General features: G+C 37.6%; 3 protein-coding genes across 5 annotated transcripts in view; all 3 read right to left on the bottom strand.

Moving 5' to 3' along the window:
- Nucleotides 1-7735, bottom strand: part of LOC107684641 (protein FAM57B-like) — a 19350-nt gene extending 11615 nt beyond the window's left edge. Inside the window, exons 1-4 of one of the 3 annotated variants that reach the window (XM_016480942.1) lie at nt 7648-7735; nt 6600-6766; nt 3591-3750; nt 854-937 (exon numbers count right to left, since the gene is read on the bottom strand). In XM_016480942.1, the coding sequence (XP_016336428.1) occupies nt 854-937; nt 3591-3715 (209 nt within the window). In that variant the 5' untranslated portion in view covers nt 3716-3750; nt 6600-6766; nt 7648-7735. Of the gene's footprint in view, nt 1-853; nt 938-3590; nt 3751-4942; nt 5227-6599; nt 6767-7647 lie in introns of those variants that run through there. The other 2 variants (XM_016480943.1, XM_016480944.1) reach the window with 2 other exon arrangements.
- A 5658-nt stretch (nt 7736-13393) lies between these two features.
- LOC107684640 (serine/threonine-protein kinase NLK2-like) lies at nt 13394-15363 on the bottom strand. Its single transcript, XM_016480941.1, has 3 exons — nt 15171-15363; nt 14983-15076; nt 13394-14263 (listed from the first exon to the last, which is right to left on the bottom strand). Exons 1-3 carry the CDS (start codon nt 15292-15294, stop codon nt 14215-14217), a joined length of 267 nt encoding a protein of 88 aa, XP_016336427.1. The 5' UTR covers nt 15295-15363; the 3' UTR covers nt 13394-14214.
- A 1462-nt stretch (nt 15364-16825) lies between these two features.
- Nucleotides 16826-21940, bottom strand: part of LOC107684639 (serine/threonine-protein kinase NLK2-like) — a 14125-nt gene continuing 9010 nt past the window's right edge. Inside the window, exons 9-13 of the mRNA XM_016480940.1 lie at nt 20816-20917; nt 20617-20703; nt 18390-18588; nt 18202-18295; nt 16826-17482 (exon numbers count right to left, since the gene is read on the bottom strand). Coding sequence (XP_016336426.1) covers nt 17434-17482; nt 18202-18295; nt 18390-18588; nt 20617-20703; nt 20816-20917 — 531 coding nt within the window. The 3' untranslated portion in view covers nt 16826-17433. The remainder of the gene's footprint in view (nt 17483-18201; nt 18296-18389; nt 18589-20616; nt 20704-20815; nt 20918-21940) is intronic.

Below are 21940 nucleotides of genomic sequence, written 5' to 3'. Positions count from 1 at the left end.
AGTATATTATATTTTCCTTTTACAGCTGCAGACTGAGGAAGATCCTGAAACACACCAGCAAACCCTAAAACAGACAACAGTTTACAGATGTTTTTCAGTGGCAGCAGAACTATGACTAAACTTTTGGGTGAAACTTGTTTACATTTTTCTTACTTTTATTACTTGTGGAAAAACTTGAAACAATTTTAAATAAGTATAAAGAATGGCATTGGTTTTGTACATTTAATTTTTGTTTAACGTTGTTAATAAAAATGTTGTTCAATTAGCATGTTTTTGTGTTTTGCTTTGGTACCGAAATTGGTACCGAGAACCGTGGATTTTCACTGGTATTGGTACAGAATACTGAAATTTTGGTACCGTGACAACACTACTTTCAAGTATTAACTAAAACCGCTGACTAAAGCGGTCATAAAAAAGTCACCGTCAAGTTTTTCTAAAGTATTTTGCCAGTCAACTCTCTCGCTCCCTTTCCCTCTGGCTTGGTGCGCCACAGTGGATTTACAGATAGGCTCGCAACCTAATTAGTTTCTAATTAGATTACACTGACATAAGGTGCGTATTGGAGGAATAGCACATTCTTAGAAACACTCAGAGTGAAGGGAATACTTTCACACTCCTACACATCTGGGAACAATTCCATGAAAATTAGAGAATTCTCAGCTGTATATGCAAACGCAACACAAGTGAAAAGAGGCAAGAGAGACACATGCACATGGGAAAACAAACAAACACCTAAGTAAAACAGTGTTGCATATAGTAAAACACAGAGCCCTGCATATACACTCAATCGTAATTGTGAAAAAAAAGTATGTTCACTGTTATATCTTGTTGCATATCTTCAGCTGATACTCACTGGTCCTCAATGATGTCTTCACATGAACAGGCGATGATGTACCCGGCAGAGGATGCCATAATGGCCTGAACGGAGGACACCAGTCTGTGAAAGGGTGAGAGAAAAAACATTCATGAAAGACAGCAAGGAGACCAAAACAGACTGCAAACACCCTTAGATAGGAGATATTTGAAACCATTAAAGGGGTCATATGATGCGATTTCAATTTTTCCTTTCTCTTTGAAGTGTTACAAGCTCTTTGTGCATAAAGAAGATCTGTAAAGTTGCAAAGACTAAAGTCTCAAATCCAAAGAAATATTCTTTATAAAAGTTAAGAGTCAACCACGCCTACTTCGTTGTGAAAGCGAAACTACTTTGTTTGGCCATCCAAATGAGGACACAACTAGAAATCAGTGGTTAAGTTGTATTTACAACACTGTTCCAGAGCAGTTATAATATACCCAAATATTCAGATGTGTCCAGCGCATTTTATGGAGGACTGATCCTGGTAGAGTAGACTACAATGCCGGCTGTTCTGACTCACAGACTGTAAGTACGTTTTTTATATTAAAGAATTTGCCACTGATGATTCAAATGCGAGAGTAGAGTGTAGAGTGGCACTTGTTGTTTGTCATTTCTCCGATCACAAATGCAGACATGGTTTTATGTTTACGCGGCGCGGTACGCAACGCGTAAAAAGACGGTATAAGTCATTATAATCCGTAATTATGTCCCCACTGGATGCAACAAATGCCTCGTTTATAATGGGTTTTATTGGTTTTGTCTCGTCGCGCCGGGACACGCTATCACAGTGTGGTAAGGGGCGTAACATTTCCGTCACACGCTTGAGGTATTCGGCCAATCACAATGCACTGGATAGCTGGCCAATCAGACCACACCTCGCTTTTCAGACCGATGAGCTTTGTAAAAATCGACGCGTTTCAGAAAGGCGGGGCATAGAGGAGAAACAATAATGTACAGTATGTGGAAAATAATGTGTTTTTTGAACCTTAAACCGCATAAACAAATTTCAATACACCAAATACACAAAATAATGTTCTTTTTAGCAACATCCTATGACCCCTTTAATAGCAGATTTTGATGACACCAGTTAAAGGAAGGGTCATTTAAACAGGATATTACTCTGTAACTTTCCTAGCTAAGCAGAAAAGCACATCAATGCATCAGACATGCACTGCAATCAAATGTAACCTTACATGCAACATCTTTACTCAGCAGATTTTAATCAGACACATTTCACGCAAAATGCCTTCAAAACAAGATAATAATCTCTGCCATAAACTTACAGAAACACATTTAGTAACAGACCGATGAATCTGCAGATATTTGATCATTATGGGATTATCTTCCTCATTCATTTCAGGCAACCATTTTCAAATATTTTTAGTAACTTTAACAATTTACTTGTAAAATAAGTGTTTATCTCAGCAAGTGTCAATTTTATTGATGAATATTTTATGCATATTATTAGTGGTCGACCGATATTGGTTTTTTGACAGCCAATGTCGATGCCGATATCTTGGAAAGCAGGGTGGGCGATGGCCGATATAAAACCGATATAATTGTATTTATTTTCATTAATATTTAAGAAATTTGAAATCATTTGAAAATGGATAAAAAAATTAATTTGTAAAATAAACACTTATACTTTAGATGACAAAGTATTTTGTACAAATAAATAAATATTTAATAAAAACATAATTAAAAAGGAAGTAAACTGTAACCAACAGAGCACTCAGTATTCTGGGAAGTTTGTGTGCATTGGGAATCATATTTTTTTCAAATAAAGCCAAGGTAACATACAGCACACAATGCATAAAGGTCAGCATAATTTGAAATCACGAATTTAATGTTTAAAGCATTCAATTTGCACTGACCGAAAGTCACGCAGAGAACACGCGATCATGCAGGTCACATGCACACTTCACAATATCTCACAACTGGATTCCACTAAGTCTGCAAGGTTTGTGAAATTAAATTTTCATTAGCCATTCACAGATTTGTTTAAATGATGTAAATGTGTATTTGCTGAATGCTAACGGCAAATGAGAAAGTATTATAATGTTTGCCTTTCTATTAGTATGGTTCAGTACTGGTTTTGTTAATAAAGCACTATTTTAGTTTTTGTTCAGTATCAATTTTAAAACAATCGGTTAATTAATCGGTATCGGCCAGTGTGGTCCAACCTAGCTATCGGTATCGGCAAAATCCACTATCGGTCAACCTCTACTTTCTATTATTAATAATATAAAAGCAATCGTTATAATACTTTTTGTATACATTTTAATTCCTTTGTTTAACAGCTCTATCTGAATATTAGACAGACTTCTATCCGTATTAGACAGAACAAGCGCAGCCGCTCTCAGCGCCGTCAAAATAAAAGTCCCGCCTCAAACGCATCGGCCAAACAGAAAAACTTATCGGCCGATGCCGATATTTGAAAAAATGCCAAATATCGGCCAATATATCGGCCTTGGCGATATATCGGTCGACCACTACATATTACATATACATCATTCAAAAGTCACAATCACTGATGCAGTTAAACAACTAAAAATAACTGGTTTGTCAAGTTATCCTTTAAATTGAACCTTAATAATCACACAAAAATACAATTATGGATTAAACTTTTATAAACAAAAACAAAAAGAGCACAGATACACAAATAAATAAAACCAGGTAGCTTGAGCCTGACAGCACCTTTCAACACATCTCACTTTCTCTTCCCTTCATTTACCTGGACGAGACGATGACAGCATCCTTCTCGCTCCATTTGAGCCCGGGAGCATGTTTCAGGAATCGCTTGGACAGCAGGAAGAGGCCTGGGAAGAATATGGAGCCAGCTGCAAGGATGCTCAGCATAATCTCGGGCAATGTTGCTCAACGTCACTGTGTGTCTAAAGAGGATAAATATAACAAACACATTTTAACGTGCATCTTAATAAGTCCATATATTTTTCATAAAAGGATGCATATTAAAAACAACAACCTTGCCATTCATGAAAACCCAATCTTAAAAAAAATGATTTAAGTATTTTAATTTGTAATAACATTGTTGCTTGATCATAAGCATTACGTTCATAACTTGAATCTCACCAAAAATCTGTTCACTGAAAAAAGAAGAGAGAAGGGCACGGCAAAGACAGAAGGATAAAACAAACGGGGAGAGTAAAGAAGGAAAATTAGACCACAAAATCCACATTAACACTCGACAAACAAGATATACGCCTTCTTAAATCAATGTGCATACAGTACATCAACTTAAAATACCACTCATCTCTCAAGCCAAGTTCAAATGATAGACTACAAGGTATGCATTGTGACAGCATGACACAGATAGATTCCCCACATATCTTCAGGAAGACAATTTCAACTGCATCCCTTCACTGATCTCATTATTGCTTCTTAAATTAATTGGGTTCTTAAATTATTACGGACAACTGCCATATTTATATTGAAGCAGAAGAAGCTGGGATGTTTGGGAGGAAGAGGGGGTCCGTACAAAAATAGGCACGGAAAGGATTAGCAAGCAAGAGATTTAGAAAGATTACTGCAGGGAGAGGGAGGGGAGCGAGACGAGGGGACACAGAGAAGAAAAAAGGGGGTGTGTGGGAGGGTGAAGGCCTTCATCCTGTGGTACAGTGAGGGTAACCTTGTGGGAGGAGGTGAAAGATTGTATTATTCCTGTTATATTGCTACAGTGGGACTTGTGAGTGCTTGTCTGCAGCAAGCCAATCACAAAAGCAGTGTAAAAAGACCATCCAAACCTGCAACAGACATCACAGCAAAACCAATGAGTGCATTACAGACATGACAGCCAATGTGCGTTAGTTATTCATTATTCTGAAGCTTGCACGAACGAATCTGTTAATGCAGCACGCAAATAATTCAAGAGATTGAGCAGCGACAAATTCTGGTACGAAAACACATCACAGACGCTCTCAGGATTCAAACGAACTCTAATCTCGCGCAAACGATATTATAAAACCCTCCGCCGTTCCTTACGTCATCTCGGTCACGCTCGGATTTTCTCCGTTCGTGTAAACAACAGCAAAGCAGCGCGAACGGCTCGCGCATTCACAACGCTACCTTTATTAGAGCTAGCAGGCTAGCGGCATCCATCCTATTGTGTCCTCCTCGCCAGCAGCGAGTCCAGCAGCAGCGCACGAGGCAGAGCGAGTCTCGGCGGGACCCCTAACTAAACAGGTTGCAGGCGATAGGCCCGCTGGCTGTGTGTGCTGACGACAGCCAGTAATGAATCGCTTTCCTCCCCACATGGTTGATGGAAAAAAACGACTGCAAAAACTGGGATGCGCCCCCAGAGACCCCAAACACAATATGATTATTGTACGCCATTGTTCAATCCTTGCCATGCAACTATTTTGCTGTAACCCGTTCAGACCAAGAGATAACAAAAATATGATAAAATTGAGCTATGTTACAATAAATTGCAGCAAAAAAAAACAAAAATATTTCTGATATCCATTACAATGGAAAGCCAAAACATCCAGAATATTATACATATTTTCTGTTAATAAAAAAAAAAACTTCATACATTTTATTAACAAATATTTAATATGCTATTGTTATACACCTACATATGGGACCCTGGACCACAAAACTAGTCATAAGGGTCAATTTTTTTAAATTAAGATTTATACATCATCTGAAAGCTGAATAAAAGCTTTGCATTGATGCATGATTTGTTACGATAGGACAATATTTGGCTGAGATACAACTATTTGAAAATCTGGAATCTGAGGGTGCAAAAAAAATCAAAATATTGAGAAAATCACCTTTAAAGTTGTCCAAATTAAGTTCTTAGCAATGCATATTACTAATATTTACGGTAGTAAATTTACAAAATATCTTCATGGAACATGATCTTTACTTAATATCCTAATGATTTTTGGCATAAAAAAATAGATAATTTTGACCCATACAATGTATTGTTGGCTATTGCTACAAATATACCCCAGTGACTTAAGACTGGTTTTGTGCTCCAGGGTCACATATGTATTATAGAAATAACAGTAAATTATGCATAATTACATGCAACTAATCTTAAACCAAACTCTAACCCTTTAGTAAGTGCATGTTGTTAATTAAGAAGTGCTTCATTGTATAATTACACTGTAACAAGGCTACCTTTAAATTAAGTGTAACCTAAAATCAAAAAATTTAATTTGTACAGATTTTGAATTTCATTGTTGGATGAACATTAATTTAAAACATAACTGTTCATACATATGGCAGCTTAAACAAAGAAACAAATAAATTATAGGCTACATACTTGGTCCAATAACAAGGGTTGCATCCCTCCTCGGGGTTCAAACCTGGAACCTTACAATGACCTGCTCATGCATTTTCTTTTACTAATATGCCACACCACCTACAATGTCATATCACCAAACATACACAAAGTTGAATGTCATTACATGAGCACTGGTCAGAATGTCTGTTGCTGTTACAGGCATATAATTCATTCTACAGCTTTGGTCAGGCATGGTCTAAAAATAATCATTTTGGTGCAGATAGCACAAATTTTGTAGGATGCATTACTGAAACCATATTAAGCAGTTTTGCAGTACTACACATAAAAACACCAGAGAAAGGCAATGTAAGTTAGAACATATAATTGGGTCTGAATGGGTTAAAGCAATCCTAAAGATGCTAGAGAAAAGCAGCAGGGGGACAGGGTCATATTGGACTAGAGCAAAAGGAGCAAAAAAAGGCAGAAGATTACATTAAGGTTGAGCAGCGTCAGTTACGGGGAAGGGCAATCCTGTCACAGTCTTCCAGAAATTGGATCACAAGGTCCTGGAGGCATCTGTGAGACGGTCCACATGATGTTGTTGATTTATCCTAAGCGCTTGATCCCAGAAAGCTGCACAGGTTTTGGATTGCCAGCCCCTAATGGGGAAAAAAATGTTACACATATATACATATATATATAAAACAACAAGAAAGATGTCCAAGGACGAACAATCGTAGTACTGCAAAGTTCGTCTGTCCACATCCAGCTGTCCAGGAAGCGAATGCATCCCTAACTTACATATAAAAGACCCGATCCGCGTCCGTCTGGTCTTCACAAAGCTCATTACTCAAGCTGAGTCAGCAGATCAAAAGCTGCAGTGGTCAGATATGGCCACACTTACACATTACCCTTGCAAATGACTTATTTAAATAAAAATGTAGGCTACCCGTGGCGGAGAGCGGATACCTGCACCAGATGGAAGAAGAGACAAGCAGGTATCCAGGCAACCACTCTGGTCCCCGGCTCTGCCTCTCTGACCACCTCGCTAGCTAGGATTAGACAAAACAAGTGGGGACTGGGGAAGGAAGGAAGGGTGGAATGGCTCACATTTGACTACAGAACATGTGCAAATCCTAAACCAAATGCCGCAAGTTATCTAAATAATGGGCAACCACTCTGGTCCCCGGCTCTGCCTCTCTGACCACCTCGCTAGCTAGGATTAGACAAAACAAGTGGGGACTGGGGAAGGCAGGAAGGGTGGAATGGCTCACATTTGACTACAGAACATGTGCAAATCCTAAACCAAATGCCGAAAGTTATCTAAATAATGGTGTTATTCTAATTCGCCTGTATGCAAAGTAGAGAAAGAGAGTCACGCTAGCTCTCAGGCTAGCGCTGTGCTAACATGACTCAGAGCCTCGCTGAGCGGATAAATACAGCTGTGGTCTCCATTGTCTTTTTACATAACCTTTAACTAATATCACCGGAGAAATTAGTAAATATATCACGGAAACGGGAAAAGGCCGGTTTAACTTACTGTTCATCGCTCTTGGTTCAGAAATCACGTCTTTTCGACTGACCCCCGTACTAAATGCGCTGACAAGAGATTAATTTTACTTTTAAATCTGCACCGCGAGTCTTAGTAACTAACTGCTGATTGGCCAAACGAGAAGGACGCGACAGATTTTCCCTTCATTGATTGGTTTAAGCTTTGATTGACAGTAAATTTGACCAATGGCGAGTAAAAACAAAGTGACCTGATAGTGAAAGACCGCATTAACTATTTATGGCCCGACGTCTTTTTGTCATCTTTTGTTTCAATAGTCCGTACTAAACATACAGAATTATGAATGTTCTGCTCAAATAATACGTATTGTTTGCCCAATACACGCAGGCAGAGAGTAAGTTTAGCATATGAGTTTAAAGTCACCATTAATTGAAAATCGACAGTTCTTGTTTTTTATGGAATGTTACAGTGTTTACATTCATATGCTCTCGTAATCTTTAATCAAAATAATTTAATAACTTAAGCAAATCCATCATACATAACTTTAGCTAAAAAGCCCTGACGTGACAGAATGTTGTTGTGCAACAAAAATCAGTGTCAGTGCATGTTTTACATAATAGCAGTTAATATATTGTGGTTTTTTAATATGCAATATTCTATTGTTAGGCATGACGGAGAAAGATGGATAATACGCTCTCACCAGCAATGTGCTCTCACCAGTTAAGTGTGCATGTGCCAAGTTTATTATTTTTTATAAATACCAGTGTGTGTGAATGGGAAATTTCACTTTATACATCGGACCCCTGGAGCCTAAAAATAAACTTGCCATAAAATATATTTAATGGAAGAGCTGCTTTTAGAAATCGTTCCTATGGCATTCTACGGAGGTAGCATGTTTTTATGACTGTGATGATTTCTTGGTTCAATGCTTGTGCTATACAAGATTGCACAAAGAAATGGGTCACTATGGGTTCCAATTTAAATTCAACTAGTTCACAATGATAACTGTCTTTGCACCATATGGCGACCATAGTGGTCAGCTTTCACTGTATGTTCCCTTGTGTTCATCTTACTTCTACTGTCTCGATAATCTGTATTATAAAATATACAGCTGTAGCTGTGATTAGATGTAATGTGATGTGATGATCCACTGAGTTTTACAGTGAAGATAGTCCACAAAATAAATCCTATGAGCAGAATCTTTGGTTTCCCAAATTGCATGTGGGGTGAGAATATAATTGGTGTTTGTTCAAAATACATTATCTGAAAATTATCTGGTCTCACGCAATTTTAGATAAATGTTTCTTTTTTTTAAAAGGTACATTTTTTTAGCTGTGTAATCTCATATAAGTGCAGGCAACTCCTGCAATCTGTTATTAATTAAAAAATAAGCTACTATTTTGCGTCTGCAAGGCAATATGCGTATGGAAATTTTATGCAGATAGTCATAAAAAAGGTATCCTAGGATCCATTTGTGGTTACTTTGGGGACTTGAGAACATGAAAATAAAGCTTGAGAATGTACTTACACTCAAACGAACCTTGTGCAGATTCTGACGTACATATGGTTTTACAAATTTGAACGATACACAAAGCCTTTCATACTTGAGGCCCTCGATGTAGATGTAACTACTTATATTTATAGTCATTAATAGATAATGTAAATATTGAGTACCTTTACTAAAATAGCCAAACTCAAGATTAGATTGTTTTAAGTAAACTTTTAAATTACATAACTTTAAAGTCATGATGAAACGGAAGTAGCGACAGTTCGGCAAAGTTTGCTTTCACTGGCAGGTCCAGATATGACATTTTGATTAAACATTACGAAATGAAAAAAAAAATAAAAACACATACACAGGTTTGTTTTTGTGAATTGTGGGGACTCTCCATAGGCGTAATGGTTTTTATAAGTCAAGTCAAGTCAAGTCACCTTTATTTATATAGCGCTTTTAACAATACAGATTGTGTCAAAGCAACTGAACAGCATTAATTAGGAAAATAGTGTCAATAATGCAACATGACAATAGTAAACACAAATTTTTCAGTTAAAGACAGTTCATCATTGAATTCAGTGATGTCAACATCCAGCTCAGTTTAAATAGTATCTTTGCAATCAAGTCAACGGTATCGCTGGAAATGAAGTGTCCCCAACTAAGCAAGCCAGAGGCGACAGCGGCAAGGAACCAAAACTCCATCGGTGACAGATTGGAGAAAAAACCTTGGGAGAAACCAGGCTCAGTCGGGGGGCCAGTTCTCCTCTGACCAGACGAACCAGCAGTACGGAAAAATCAATTTAAGACGTAATAAAACAGACGATGAAGACTATTAACAGCAATTATTATATGATGCAATCAAACTTATAGCAAAATGTGGTAGTTCTGTATGTTGTTTCAGGGTTGGCATCATCTGAGGTCCTCTGAGGGGTTGGCATCATCTCTTCTCAGGTGTTCTGGATCCAGACTGAAGCTTGTGTAAATCCTAGTTACCACGGTAACCTAGTTTTATACTGTACAAACTGTATTTTCTATTGCCCTACACCAACCCTACACCTAAACCTACCCCTTACAGGAAACTTTCTGCATTTTTAGATTTTCAAAATAAAACACATTCTGAATGATTTATAAGCCTTTTGAAATACGGGGACACTCAAAATGTCCTCATAAATCACCTTCTCGTCTCAAACCAATAAGACGCAGAGGCAAGGTTTCCAGTGTCTGTCTCTTTAATGTCTATTTTACCCTAATCCACGTCTCTTTTTTTTTTTTTATTAAAAACTTCAAGTATTTGTTGGGAACACAAAAAGTCCAAAAAAATGTTTGTTTCTTCTAAAATGCAAAGACAAAAAGAAGAAGAAGAAGAAGACAACAGATAACAAGAAAGTAATAACCATCTTAAAACAACTGTTCAATCATTTTATCAAAGCCATAATAGTCATTAACACGAATATCAAGTTATGAATTTCTTAAAAATGTCTAACATCTATCTTACGCCTAAAAGAAATTCACCATTTTCTTAAAATGTTCACTTTCTGCTTGGCAGTCGGTAAGACTGAACCAACCCACTGATCTTCATTCCCGTCACTATTTTGCTAGTTTTTCTACCAACACAATAGCAAAAGTGGTCATAAAAACATCAACTTAAGAAACAAAAACTTTAAACCAAAAGCAAAAAAAAAAAAAAAATGCCACCTGGTGGTAGGAGGCAAACGCTTACAGTACTGGGCATTTTTGAGTATTCAGCTCTGCAATAAACCCAGAGAACACCGCCAACTGCCTGGACCCACGTCTACAGTGTCTACAAGTCTAGTCCATATCGTATAATATGAAACCTGAGCTCTAGACGTGTTACTTTTACAAATGAGTCGGGGAGGTTTTGGAGGTATTACACAAACAGCAGCATTTCCCCAACAGCTATCTAATAATTAACCATAAGCCACCGTCTCGACAATCTGCTCTGAAGGAAAAAGAAAAGCAGATGGATTCAGAGAGAGACTGCGGCCCAGTGGAGGAGCTCCACACACACACACACTTGACGTCATTCGACTGCATTACAGTACATTTTTGATAAACGATTGGGTTCAGTCTATATACACCAGCCCAGTTAAATGAGGGCCGGTTGAGGTAATGAAATATTCAAAATAATAAAATAAAATAAAAATTTACGACACTGCACATTCCCTAAACTTTCCGAACCTGCACAGTTTTTCAAAAATACTCATGGACCAGATGGCTCGCTCATGCCGCCATGAAACCCACACACCTGGTCCGCCAAACACAAACAACAAGCTGGACAAGACGACAATAAATTAAAAAGAGAAAATAAATAATATTCAATCTATCTTCTCTGCCTACATAATCTCGCCCAATCAGAGAGCAGGATACTGATATCGATCTCGTTTGGTCCTAGGAGGGGGGCGGGACCTTTGGGAAGATGCTTCAGGTGGGGACGGCACAGTACCTACGTTCCACAGATAAAGACGTGCGCATGTCTGTCATCACGAGATGCCGCCATCTCTAAATCTCGAATGCATTTGCTCAGGGATCATTTGCACAGGGTGCTTCATAAGAAATGTTGAGAGGTTCCCCCCCAAAAAAGAAGTAGAAAATCTGAGTGATATCAAACAGAAAGCATTCAGCTGAATGAGGAAGCAGTAACAAAATAAGAAGACTTAAGAACTTTTGGTTACCAGAATTTTCAGAATAAAACCTAAGAACCCGCAAAAGGAACACAGTGATAAAAGTTTGGAGATACAGTGGCAGATTGAAGATGGCCGCGGGGGCGATGCTATGGACTCGTGGGCACTGTCATCTCATCTGTTAGTGAAATCATGGTCAGCGCAGTCTCGTCATTTGCATTATTCCAGATATCTGTATTGCACAACATTGACGTTGGCTCATTTAGTCATATTCAACAATCCATTTTCTTTTCTTTTTTTTTATTTCTGTGGAAAATTATATTTCCCGTAATCCTCAAGCACACAGTCAGTATAAAAGTGTTCTCAGCAGCATCAAAAGCATTATTCATCAGTGTCGTTTAAGTGGATCTGTTTTTCTGAGAAATCCCCATGTCGAATTGGAATGAGTGCTGAGAGTTCATTCAAAAGCATGTGATCCATATCTTCATCTCCAAAGCATGCTTGCTCCTATGATCCACATTTCCCAGAATCCACCTCATCTCTCTTCTTTCCTTGATACTTTTGAGGAATGCCAGGCTGTGGATCTGATATAAAGAAATAAATGGTTTTACAGGATTGCATAAAAATGGATGTTTTTATGCCAACATGGATTGTTGAATAAAGTCGTTATTTTGGTTTTCTTTTTGCACAAAAAGTAATCTCGTAGCCTCAAAAAATTAACATTGAACAAATGATGTCCCATGGACTATTTTAACAATGTCCTTACTACATTTCTGGGCCTTAACTCCTAATGCACTGCAATTGCAAATCCAAGTGAAGTCCATACACACAAGCATTGAGAGACATTATTGATGAGCAACAACTGCCTTGATACATCCAAACGTGCCCTGCACTTTTGTTGCCACCTGGTGGTAGGAGGCAGATGTTTACAGCACTGGGCATTTTTGAGTATTCAGCTCTGCAATAAACCCAGAGAACACCGCCAACTGCCTGGACCCACGTCTACAGTGTCTACAAGTCTAGTCCATATCGTATAATATGAAACCTGAGCTCTAGACGTGTTACTTTTACAAATGAGTCGGGGAGGTTTTAGAGGTATTACACAAACAGCAGCATTTCCCCAACAACTATCTAAAATTAACCATAAGCCACTGTCCCAACAATCTGCTCTGAAGCAAAAAAAGAAAAGCAGACGGATTCAGGGATAGACTGCGGGCCCAGTGGAGGAGCTCCACACACACACACACACTTGATGTCATTCGACTACATTACAGTACATTTCTGATAAACGATTGGGTTCAGTCTACATACACCTGCCCAGTAAACTGAGGGCCGGTTGAGGTAATGAAATATTGAAAAAAGTACAACACTGCACATTCCCTAAACTCTCCGAAACACACAGTTTTTCAAAAACGGACCAGACGGCTCGCTCATGCCACCATGAAACCCACGCAACTGGTCCGCCAAACACAAACACCAAACAAGTTGGACAAGACAACAATAAATTAAAAACAGAAAATAAATAATATTCAATCTACCTTCTCTGCCTACAGAGCCTCACCCAATCAGAGAGCAGGATATTGATAGCAATCTCGTTTGGTCCTAGGAGGGGGGTGGGACCTTTGGGAAGATGCTTCAGGTGGGAATGGAACAGTATACGTTCCACAGATAAACAAGTACGTACATCTGTCGGCACAAAACACCATCACCTCTATACAGCGTTCTGATACAACTCTAAAACTCTAATATATTTGCTCAAGGATGACGTTTGCACAGGATGCTTCATAATGTTGATAGGTTACAAAAGAAACTGCACAATAACCCTCCCCCCCAAAAAAAAACAAAAACAAAACAATAACAGTAAAGAAAAAAATTAATAGAAAATCTGAGTGATATCGAACAGAAAACATTCAATTGAATGAGGAAGCAGTAACAAAGAAAGAAGACTTAAGAACTTTTGGTTATCAGAAGTTTAAGAATAAAACCTAAGAACCCGCAAAAAGAACACAGTGATAAAAGTCTATGGACAGAGTTTGGAGATACTCTCTGAGTAAAGATGGCTGCACGGGCGATGCCATGGACTTGTGGGCACTGTCATCTCATCCGTTAGTGAAATCATGGTCAGCGCAGTCTCGTCATTTGCATTATTCCAGATATCTGTATTGCACAACATTGACGTTGGCTCATTTAGTCATATTCAACAATCCATTTTCTTTTCTTTTTTTTTATTTCTGTGGAAAATTATATTTCCCGTAATCCTCAAGCACACAGTCAGTATAAAAGTGTTCTCAGCAGCATCAAAAGCATTATTCATCAGTGTCGTTTAAGTGGATCTGTTTTTCTGAGAAATCCCCATGTCGAATTGGAATGAGTGCTGAGAGTTCATTCAAAAGCATGTGATCCATATCTTCATCTCCAAAGCATGCTTGCTCCTATGATCCACATTTCCCAGAATCCACCTCATCTCTCTTCTTTCCTTGATACTTTTGAGGAATGCCAGGCTGTGGATCTGATATAAAGAAATAAATGGTTTTACAGGATTGCATAAAAATGGATGTTTTTATGCCAACATGGATTGTTGAATAAAGTCGTTATTTTGGTTTTCTTTTTGCACAAAAAGTAATCTCGTAGCCTCAAAAAATTAACATTGAACAAATGATGTCCCATGGACTATTTTAACAATGTCCTTACTACATTTCTGGGCCTTGACCGTAGTAGTTACATTGCAGTCTATGGAGGGTCAGAAAGCTCTCGGATGTCATCAAAAATATCTTAATTCGTGTTCTGAAGATTAATGAAGGTCTTACGGGTTTGGAAGGACATGAGGGTAATTATTAACAGAATTTTCATTTTTGGGTGAACCATCTCTTTAATAATTATACAAAAAAAATTGTTTTTATAGAGACCACACTGTAACATCACAACAACAACAACAATAATAAAAAAAAATAATTGGTAAGCTGTATATTATGGCTTTTTTCCACTGCATGGTACGATAAAATAAATGGGAATTTTCTGAAATTTGAGCAATTTGTTACTGCTTTGTACAAGTTGTTATATTAATTATAATTCAAATGCATTTTGTTTTTTTTTAGCAAAATTGTATTGTTGATCATTGTTGAGAGGGGCCCCTTTTGATTCATTCTAAAAAAGGGCAGGGGCTTAATTTTGAGTGCATATACTGGAAAAAGAGACGAGTTGTCAAAAAACACTTGTTCTTATACTCACCTAATGAAGGTTTTGAAGGCTGCACTCTGGGGATTGATGCACAAAGGCACTCGCTTGCCTTGCTGGTGCTCTGTTATAAAACGATGGATGAGCTCTGAGACGAAGAGAGAAAACAGGTCATCAAAATAGGTCCTTCATGTCAAAAGATGATGGAGATTTAATCGTAACAAAGCGCCAGAGTGAGTCACCTTTGCCCTGCCAGACGGAGTGCATGCTCTGCTCATAGTTGTGGCTGAAAGGTCGATCCGCAGGCGGCTCAAAGTCTCGGGTGTACACCCTCCCGCTGGGCACAGAGTAACAGCACTTACACATGCAGGTGTGGTACCGCAGACGACCCTCATCCAAATATGGATGAGACAGAGCATCACTGCCCGAGATGCGCTTAGCCTATAGATGGAGACACACACACAGTTTTCATTTTCACTCCAAAATAATAATAATAATACCAAAAAAAAAAATAAAAACACTGTTCAAAAGTATGAGGTCAAGTGTTTTGTTCTTACTTTGAACAAGGACGCATTAAAGTGACCAAAAGGAACAGTAAAGCCACTTAAATTGTTACAACAGATTTTGAACATATTAAAGGAATACTGAAAAATGTATCACAGTTTCCACAAAAAATATTCAGCAGTCCAACTATTTTCAACAGTGATGAGACAATAATTAGTTCAACAGCAAATCAGCATATTAGACTGATTTCTGAAGGATCATGCGACATTGAAGACAGGCGCAATGATGCAAAAAATTCAGCTTTACTATCACAGGAATAAATTACATTTTAAAAACCATGCATTCTAAATTGTAATAGTATCAACAATGACATCAATGATGATTCACTATATTCTCATTACTCATACAAAACCATATTAAAAGGCACAATATGTAAGATTTTCGTAATAAAATATCCAAAAACTACTCGCACAGTGTGATATATTTCATGCAGTTGTGTATTTATGTTATCCCAAAAATTCCCAAGGATTTGTAAATCCAGAGAAATTCTGTCTACAAGTCTAGTCCATATCGTATAATATGAAACCTGAGCTCTAGACGTGTTACTTTTACAAATGAGTCGGGGAGGTTTTAGAGGTATTACACAAACAGCAGCATTTCCCCAACAACTATCTAAAATTAACCATAAGCCACTGTCCCAACAATCTGCTCTGAAGCAAAAAAAGAAAAGCAGACGGATTCAGGGATAGACTGCGGGCCCAGTGGAGGAGCTCCACACACACACACACACTTGATGTCATTCGACTACATTACAGTACATTTCTGATAAACGATTGGGTTCAGTCTACATACACCTGCCCAGTAAACTGAGGGCCGGTTGAGGTAATGAAATATTGAAAAAAGTACAACACTGCACATTCCCTAAACTCTCCGAAACACACAGTTTTTCAAAAACGGACCAGACGGCTCGCTCATGCCACCATGAAACCCACGCAACTGGTCCGCCAAACACAAACACCAAACAAGTTGGACAAGACAACAATAAATTAAAAACAGAAAATAAATAATATTCAATCTACCTTCTCTGCCTACAGAGCCTCACCCAATCAGAGAGCAGGATATTGATAGCAATCTCGTTTGGTCCTAGGAGGGGGGTGGGACCTTTGGGAAGATGCTTCAGGTGGGAATGGAACAGTATACGTTCCACAGATAAACAAGTACGTACATCTGTCGGCACAAAACACCATCACCTCTATACAGCGTTCTGATACAACTCTAAAACTCTAATATATTTGCTCAAGGATGACGTTTGCACAGGATGCTTCATAATGTTGATAGGTTACAAAAGAAACTGCACAATAACCCTCCCCCCCAAAAAAAAACAAAAACAAAACAATAACAGTAAAGAAAAAAATTAATAGAAAATCTGAGTGATATCGAACAGAAAACATTCAATTGAATGAGGAAGCAGTAACAAAGAAAGAAGACTTAAGAACTTTTGGTTATCAGAAGTTTAAGAATAAAACCTAAGAACCCGCAAAAAGAACACAGTGATAAAAGTCTATGGACAGAGTTTGGAGATACTCTCTGAGTAAAGATGGCTGCACGGGCGATGCCATGGACTTGTGGGCACTGTCATCTCATCCGTTAGTGAAATCATGGTCAGCGCAGTCTCGTCATTTGCATTATTCCAGATATCTGTATTGCACAACATTGACGTTGGCTCATTTAGTCATATTCAACAATCCATTTTCTTTTCTTTTTTTTTATTTCTGTGGAAAATTATATTTCCCGTAATCCTCAAGCACACAGTCAGTATAAAAGTGTTCTCAGCAGCATCAAAAGCATTATTCATCAGTGTCGTTTAAGTGGATCTGTTTTTCTGAGAAATCCCCATGTCGAATTGGAATGAGTGCTGAGAGTTCATTCAAAAGCATGTGATCCATATCTTCATCTCCAAAGCATGCTTGCTCCTATGATCCACATTTCCCAGAATCCACCTCATCTCTCTTCTTTCCTTGATACTTTTGAGGAATGCCAGGCTGTGGATCTGATATAAAGAAATAAATGGTTTTACAGGATTGCATAAAAATGGATGTTTTTATGCCAACATGGATTGTTGAATAAAGTCGTTATTTTGGTTTTCTTTTTGCACAAAAAGTAATCTCGTAGCCTCAAAAAATTAACATTGAACAAATGATGTCCCATGGACTATTTTAACAATGTCCTTACTACATTTCTGGGCCTTGACCGTAGTAGTTACATTGCAGTCTATGGAGGGTCAGAAAGCTCTCGGATGTCATCAAAAATATCTTAATTCGTGTTCTGAAGATTAATGAAGGTCTTACGGGTTTGGAAGGACATGAGGGTAATTATTAACAGAATTTTCATTTTTGGGTGAACCATCTCTTTAATAATTATACAAAAAAAATTGTTTTTATAGAGACCACACTGTAACATCACAACAACAACAACAATAATAAAAAAAAATAATTGGTAAGCTGTATATTATGGCTTTTTTCCACTGCATGGTACGATAAAATAAATGGGAATTTTCTGAAATTTGAGCAATTTGTTACTGCTTTGTACAAGTTGTTATATTAATTATAATTCAAATGCATTTTGTTTTTTTTTAGCAAAATTGTATTGTTGATCATTGTTGAGAGGGGCCCCTTTTGATTCATTCTAAAAAAGGGCAGGGGCTTAATTTTGAGTGCATATACTGGAAAAAGAGACGAGTTGTCAAAAAACACTTGTTCTTATACTCACCTAATGAAGGTTTTGAAGGCTGCACTCTGGGGATTGATGCACAAAGGCACTCGCTTGCCTTGCTGGTGCTCTGTTATAAAACGATGGATGAGCTCTGAGACGAAGAGAGAAAACAGGTCATCAAAATAGGTCCTTCATGTCAAAAGATGATGGAGATTTAATCGTAACAAAGCGCCAGAGTGAGTCACCTTTGCCCTGCCAGACGGAGTGCATGCTCTGCTCATAGTTGTGGCTGAAAGGTCGATCCGCAGGCGGCTCAAAGTCTCGGGTGTACACCCTCCCGCTGGGCACAGAGTAACAGCACTTACACATGCAGGTGTGGTACCGCAGACGACCCTCATCCAAATATGGATGAGACAGAGCATCACTGCCCGAGATGCGCTTAGCCTATAGATGGAGACACACACACAGTTTTCATTTTCACTCCAAAATAATAATAATAATACCAAAAAAAAAAATAAAAACACTGTTCAAAAGTATGAGGTCAAGTGTTTTGTTCTTACTTTGAACAAGGACGCATTAAAGTGACCAAAAGGAACAGTAAAGCCACTTAAATTGTTACAACAGATTTTGAACATATTAAAGGAATACTGAAAAATGTATCACAGTTTCCACAAAAAATATTCAGCAGTCCAACTAGTGATGAGACTGATGAGACAATAATTAGTTCAACAGCAAATCAGCATATTAGACTGATTTCTGAAGGATCATGCGACATTGAAGACAGGCGCAATGATGCAAAAAATTCAGCTTTACTATCACAGGAATAAATTACATTTTAAAAACCATGCATTCTAAATTGTAATAGTATCAACAATGACATCAATGATGATTCACTATATTCTCATTACTCATACAAAACCATATTAAAAGGCACAATATGTAAGATTTTCGTAATAAAATATCCAAAAACTACTCGCACAGTGTGATATATTTCATGCAGTTGTGTATTTATGTTATCCCAAAAATTCCCAAGGATTTGTAAATCCAGAGAAATTCCCATTTTAAATAATGGCTCGTCGCCTATCAATGATGTAATATCAACATATCCTCAGTTTCCGCTTGTAGAAACGGTGGTGCCTGCGTCCCAATGTGCATACTATCCATCCTAAATTCTATGTGATATTAGTCATTTTCAATACTATTTAGGGTAGATAGTATGCACATTGGGACGCAGGGTATGGCAACACACGGACACAGATGCTGCTGTACAGATAAACTAAATCCATTACGGATGTCGCGAATAAATCGAAAATGAAATGAAAAGTGTTGACCGCAGCATTAAATTGAGATCTGCTCAATGTTGCACCATGATTTTTATATGCGTTTTTACAGTGTTGCGCATTATAACCAATCACACACGAGTCCGTTGAGCTTATGAATGTAATGGCCAAACTCAGATGAGTTTTTTGTCCACTGCACGCACTCGCTGACAGCTGACAGCTCTCGCGTGAATTCTCTCATAAACCACTAAGTGCAGATGTACGTATGACATAAGAGATTCATTCATCAAACCGTGTATAGACAGCTTTACTGATTATAACTGGAATTTTCTGAGAGTGCTTAAACTCGCGCTAGACTTAAGTCAGTCATATGTTCTTTAACAATGTAAATGTTCTTTGCTCGCATTCTCTGTATAATTTATTCGCTGTTTGAATAACTGTGGAAGAAAAAATTAATAAAAAAAATGAATTAATTACCTCATCCGTGAAAATCGGCCTTCAAAGCTTCATCAAGCTTCGCCTGTTATTGTTTTGAAAATACGACCTCTAGTGGCGAAAACTTACATATTGTGCCTTTAACGCATCTAAGTAGGAGTTACAAACCAAACAGGAAGCATTACATATATGTGACCCTGGACCACAAAACCAGTCATATGGGTCAATTTTTTTAAATTGAGATTTATACATCATCTGAAAGCTGAACAAATAAGCTTTCCATTGATGTATGGTTTGTTAGGATAGGAGGGTGAGGGTGCAAAAAAATCAAAATATTGAGAAAATCGCCTTTAAAGTTGTCCAAATGAAGTTCTTAGCAATGCATATTACTAATCAAAAATTACGTTTTAATATATTTACAGCAGGAAATTTACAAAATATTTTCATGGAAGATGAACTTTACTTAATATACTAATGATTTTTGGCATATAGAAAAATCAATAATTTTGACCCCTACAATGTATTTTTGGCTATTGCTACAAATATATCCGTGCTACTTATGACTGGTTTTGAGCTCCAGGGTCACATATTTATTTTAACAATGTGCTTTATATGTAAATGTTATAAAAATACAACTACAGAAGCGTGTATACAGCCTCAAAATAACTATTATTTTAAGTATAGGCCATAAATAAATCACACAAAAACATTAGCCAAAATGCAGACAGTTATTGTGATCTAGAAAAGTCATACTCACTGGATCAAAAACTAGCATGCGGCACAAAAGATGAACAGCTTCATGTGTTGCTCCATCTGACAACATGTACAGAACAGACAGCGAGGGCTAAGAGACAGAAAGCACAAATGAAAGTTAGAATATTGTATTTGATTTGAGGACAGATTTGTGCATGACATCTTTTTGGACTAATAAATCATTGTAAAGGAAGGTACTGAACTGGTTTGTGGGGTCCTCTAAGAATGTGCACTCGTGCTCCTTCACACGCGGATGCCATGGCAGGAAGAGGAGGAGTCCCGAGGAGATCAGTGATCAGATCCAACTGAGAGAAAAAGAGAGGAGGAGAAACTCTTTAATTCAGTATTTTTCAAAATCTCATTTATTAAAAGGACCTAATTTTCAGCAAGATTAGAGTGCAGGGATTGAAATTAACTTTTTTACTCACCAGCCAATTTGGCTACAAAATTTTTAAGTTACCGGCCATTCATAACTTCTACCAGCCAAAAAAACCCCGAAATAAACCAACAGCTTGAGGCTGTCTACATGACAAAGCGACTGTTGCAAATCATTTTGTGTCGGTACTAAGGGTGTGCGATATTGACAAAAAATTATATCTCAATATTTTCTGGGATTTTATCGATAAAGATAATTAGACGATATTTTGCTGAGTGTGTTATTGTGCTGATATCTTAAGGACTCCTAAAGTTTTCATATTCTGTGTGGTCAGTTCACAGCAGTGATAGAAATTAAGTGATATTTATATTATTTTAAAAATTAAAAGATACTTTAAATGTGAAATTAAATCCGCCAGTAAGTGGCAGCAAGTCACTGTTAAGTGAGTCATTGCGAATGAACCGAATCATTTACACGGTTGATTTTGCTCAGAGACGCAAAACAGCGCTGTGTTTGTAATGTTTTCTGTTGGCGAAATAATGCAAAAACAACCAATATGGTGTCTAAAACGAAAGTCTCTTGATATTAACTTATTGTTTATTGAACTGTTGTATAAAATCAGTATCACACTTGTAACCATGCTGATTTTTTTTTTAAACGGCACTCTTCGTGTGATATTAACTATATGAATTGATATAAATATATACATTTTCCAACCCCCTTATCTTGAATTATGTGATCATTCGTAATGCATATTAACAGACTGAATCATGCAATGAAAGAATGCACTCTAAATGCGCACAGCACAAAGTTAGTCTAACCAGACTACATCACGTCGCGTATGCGTGCACTTTGTAACTTAGGTGTGTTTTGTTTGGTTTTTGCAATATACTCGATAATGTCATGATGTCTCACAAGTTCAGTATTTGCGCTAAACCTGCGCAGATTTGGC

The sequence above is a fragment of the Sinocyclocheilus anshuiensis genome, unplaced genomic scaffold, assembly GCF_001515605.1.
Source record: "Sinocyclocheilus anshuiensis isolate Anshui unplaced genomic scaffold, SAMN03320099.WGS_v1.1 scaffold573, whole genome shotgun sequence".
NCBI lineage: Eukaryota > Metazoa > Chordata > Actinopteri > Cypriniformes > Cyprinidae > Sinocyclocheilus > Sinocyclocheilus anshuiensis.
The sequence above is the reverse complement of the archived record's forward strand: the minus strand, read 5'-3'. Positions and strand labels throughout refer to the sequence as shown.

Bases quoted from the DNA above. Each gene is read 5' to 3' on its own strand.
- LOC107684640 (XM_016480941.1), bottom strand. From the start codon at position 15,294: ATGTGTAAGTGCTGTTACTCTGTGCCCAGCGGGAGGGTGTACACCCGA. The intron at 15,077-15,170 runs GTGACTCACTCT...TCTTCGTCTCAG, and splicing joins CTCCGTCTGGCAGGGCAAAG to AGCTCATCCATCGTTTTATA. The intron at 14,264-14,982 runs GTGAGTATAAGA...TCTTTATATCAG, and splicing joins GCCTTCAAAACCTTCATTAG to ATCCACAGCCTGGCATTCCT.